Source organism: Vicia villosa, linkage group LG4 (genome assembly GCF_029867415.1).
Source record: "Vicia villosa cultivar HV-30 ecotype Madison, WI linkage group LG4, Vvil1.0, whole genome shotgun sequence".
Lineage (NCBI taxonomy): Eukaryota > Viridiplantae > Streptophyta > Magnoliopsida > Fabales > Fabaceae > Vicia > Vicia villosa.
Window position 1 is genome coordinate 176,726,848 of NC_081183.1, and position 3,672 is coordinate 176,730,519.

At 34.3% G+C, this 3,672-nt stretch overlaps 1 protein-coding gene across 1 annotated transcript; it reads right to left on the reverse strand.

Moving 5' to 3' along the window:
- Positions 1–715: 715 nt before the first annotated feature.
- On the reverse strand, positions 716–1,659 carry LOC131600394 (ethylene-responsive transcription factor TINY-like). Its single transcript, XM_058872559.1, has one exon. The coding sequence runs from the start codon at positions 1,581–1,583 to the stop codon at positions 789–791; it is 795 nt and encodes a 264-aa protein (XP_058728542.1). The 5' UTR covers positions 1,584–1,659; the 3' UTR covers positions 716–788.
- Between the last annotated feature and the right edge of the window lie 2,013 nt (positions 1,660–3,672).

The following is a 3,672-nucleotide window of genomic DNA, read 5'->3' on the forward strand; positions in this document are numbered from 1 at the left end:
GTTCATATAAGACATATTAATCCAAATAAAATAAAAATATACATTAACGGATGATTGAAAATTTTAAACGATTTCTCATATCAAACAATAATGCATACTATACTGTCAGTTAGTTTAATCAACTTGCCTAAAAAAATTGGCAATATATTCATCTTTCCAATTAATCACAACCTTTTTTAATTCAAATTAATTGTACTACTAAACAAAGCCCCAAATAGAAAAATGGTCCACAACATCATCAATATTCCCCTAATGTATTATAAGTACACCACAATTTTGTTTTCTTTCTTGTTAGTTAATATTGTTCTTTCCAGCAAAATACACAGATACTGAAGGCAATCACACAGCTTCTGATTTCTCAATCTTCCATAAAAACTCAAACCTCAATAGGGAAAATTTTTATTAATAATTTATTAAGTAGGACACATTGACTCAATAGTTAGTGCCAAAACAGGTAAAATTTATTACTTTTTTCCACATTTCAATAAACATTTACAATCCGACAAAAGAAGGATATTAAATTAACACACATAAAAAAACAGAGAGATTAATTAATAAAATAAAAATAAAAAAACAGAAAATCATGCCATGGCCCCTTATATAAAAAAATCACAAAGGGACTAAAATCTAAAAAGTGAAGAAGAGTGACATTAATAATTATAGATATAACTATAATTATATCAATCAATCAAAGAAGATAAAACAAAACAAAACAAAACAAAAACAAAAGCATTCACAAAAAAAGACAAGAACAAAGAAAGAGAAAGAAAAGGAGAAAAAACAATAACCTAGTAATTCCAGAGAAAACTCTCGAAATTAGTTACAACACCATTATTGTTACCAAATCCATCATCGTATTGATCACTACCGCAACAACCGTTTTCTTGTGGTGTTTGTAGCCATGTTATTGGTTGTTGATACATCCATGTATAGTCTTGTGATTGTGAGTCAACAAAGAGAAACTCTTCTTTTGTAACATCATCATAACCGTTTTCTAAAGTAGGTAGCTCGATTATCTCGCTGAGTTCGTCAGATGTTGTGGTTAAGTCTGCTGATGAAGACAGTGTTGTTGCTGTCTTCATCAGTAGACTTGTCGACGAGGACGATGACATCGTTGTCAAAGAAGATGACAACGATGATGAAAGTGAAGAAGATGACGATGGTGATGATTCCAAATTATTGGTCATTTGAGCTGCTTTAGCCGCCGCGGCCTGAACGTCGCGCGGGGCTAAAGAAGCGGGTTTGGGAAGAGAATCTGCGAGGTGAGGGAAATTGAGAATGGCGGATTTTCCTTTAACGCAGAGGGCAGCAGCGTCGTGGGCTCTGGCTGCCATTTCAGCCGTGGGGAAAGTGCCGAGCCAAATCCGCGACTTCTTGCGAGGCTCGCGGATTTCGGACACCCACTTTCCCCAGTTTCTCATGCGGACGCCTCGGTAGATGGGGTGTTTGTTGGAGTCGCGGTTGCGTTTAAGGTTCTTGTTGTTGTTGTTGGAATCTTGGTCTTGAATTGAGTTTGAGTTTGTTGTAGATGGTGATGAATTTGAGGTGCTCTCGGTTTCTGAATTTTGTGGTGAAACTCTCATTGTTGTTGAAGTTTTGAAGAGAATTGAGTGTGTTTGTGGAAATTGGAAAGAGAGAAAAGAAGAAGATGTTAAGGAGGCATGCAATGCAAGTGAGGAAATTGATCTGCTATATATGCATTATTATTTTTTAATTTATATTTTTTTAATTTTAATATTTTGGGTCAGTTTTCAATGAGTCATAAATCACTTAAGAAAAGTTGAGGAAGGACCCTACAAGAGAAATGGGTCACCCTGCAATGCAAGGGTCACTCCCCTCCTTCCGTTCTTTATGCCACGCAAATTTCCTTTTGGTTTTTGCTATGTACATAATACACTGTTCATTATGTCATATTGGTCTGGTAAAAAGTTTTATATTACATGATTTATGTGTGCATCATTATTTTTGGTTAACAATGAAGTGTGACTAACTCAATTTCAAATGAATGTTTAATTATGATGACTTAATCTTGAATGAGTTACTTAGGGACCCGAATGAACTTTGCAAGTTTTTATAAACTATGTGGGGTATTTGGCTTCAAAATCATTTTGAAAGATTTGCAAAAATGTATTGTTTCACATAAATGCAGCATGTCCTAGTGAAATGCAGTGCACACTACTCCTTTCTTAACACTTTTAATTGGTGTTTTCAACTCTTTTCTTTGTATGAGTGATAAATGTGTGACATACGAAAATCATATCGAAAAAAATGGAGAAATTCTAGTTAAAGAAACGTAGAGAGGCAAATGAAGAGATTTTTAGAGTTGAAGACTAAGAATCGAAAGAGGCAAATGAAGAGATTTTTAGAGTTAAAGACTAAGAATCGAAAGATCTTTAGAAATATCTAAGATTATTGAGAAATACTTCTAAACATCAGGTCTTGTGATTCATATATAGTGAATTGGAGAGTTGTTCTCTCCTCCAGATAAAGATGCAATGAACCGTTTTAGACATGTTGCTAGGAGTTAGGTTGCCAAAGGGTTTTTAGAATAAGGATGATGCCAAAACAACTTACTTAATGGAAAGATGTCTATTCAAAAGAATAAACTTCAAGACACTTGTGAAGCTATGGAGCCCAAAATTGATAGAATATTATAATTTGAAAGTCTTCAATTTTTTGTTTAAACAATTCAAGCTATTCCATATTGATAATAAGGCTATGAATTATGTCTTCATTAGCTATCTAGAAGGTGAGTATGGTTACAAGTTATAGAATATGGAATCCAAAGGATCAAGATTCATCTTAAGAAGGAATGTTACTTTCAACGAGACTCGTAGGGGGGAGTAAAGACTCAGAGATGAAGAATTAGACACCATGATGAAGAAGACACATTTTGAGGTAGAGTTTCCTTCTAGAGAGACTAGGGACAAGGAGGAAGTTAAGGCTCCTGATCGTAATTTTAGTAAGGGAAAATTGAAAGTGACTCAGAATTATCATTTGACTCATCATATGGTAAGAACGAAAACTGTACCATCTCAGAGATACAATAATGCAACTTTGGTTATGCTTTGAATGTGGCTAAAGAATTGCAAGAATAGGAACCAAAATATTTCAGGGAGTCATTATATATAAAATGGAGTCAAAGATGGTTGAAGGAGATGAATGGTAAATGGCATTCACCGATGAAGAACCATACTCGTGGGCTTGCTAGACTAGCGAAGCATAGAATGGTGATAGGTTGCAAGTAGATGCAAATGCTTAGATCAATGTTTAAGAATTGCTTGGGTTGAAGGCTAAGAAATGTAAGACCTTTGGAGGTATCTATAAGAATTCATAAATAATTCTACCTTAAACCCTTGTGATTCATATATAATGAATTGGAGAGATGAGTAAACATTTGGGATAGAAAATAGGAGATGTTCTTGGGAACTCGAAACACTACTTTATTGTAACTCATTTGTAATCAATTGTAAAAAAGAATAATGAATTGGAAAACTTCCATTTCACTTAATTAGACTGGTTTTGATCGATCTGGGTGAACAAATTCTTTGTGTAGTTTTCTTCTTCTTTTTCTTCTTCTTGCTCGTGTGGGCTTGACTTTAATGAATCATCCTCTCAAGTGGTTAATTTAACCACAGTCAGAGTTATTCTCACTTTGGCTCTCACATAGAA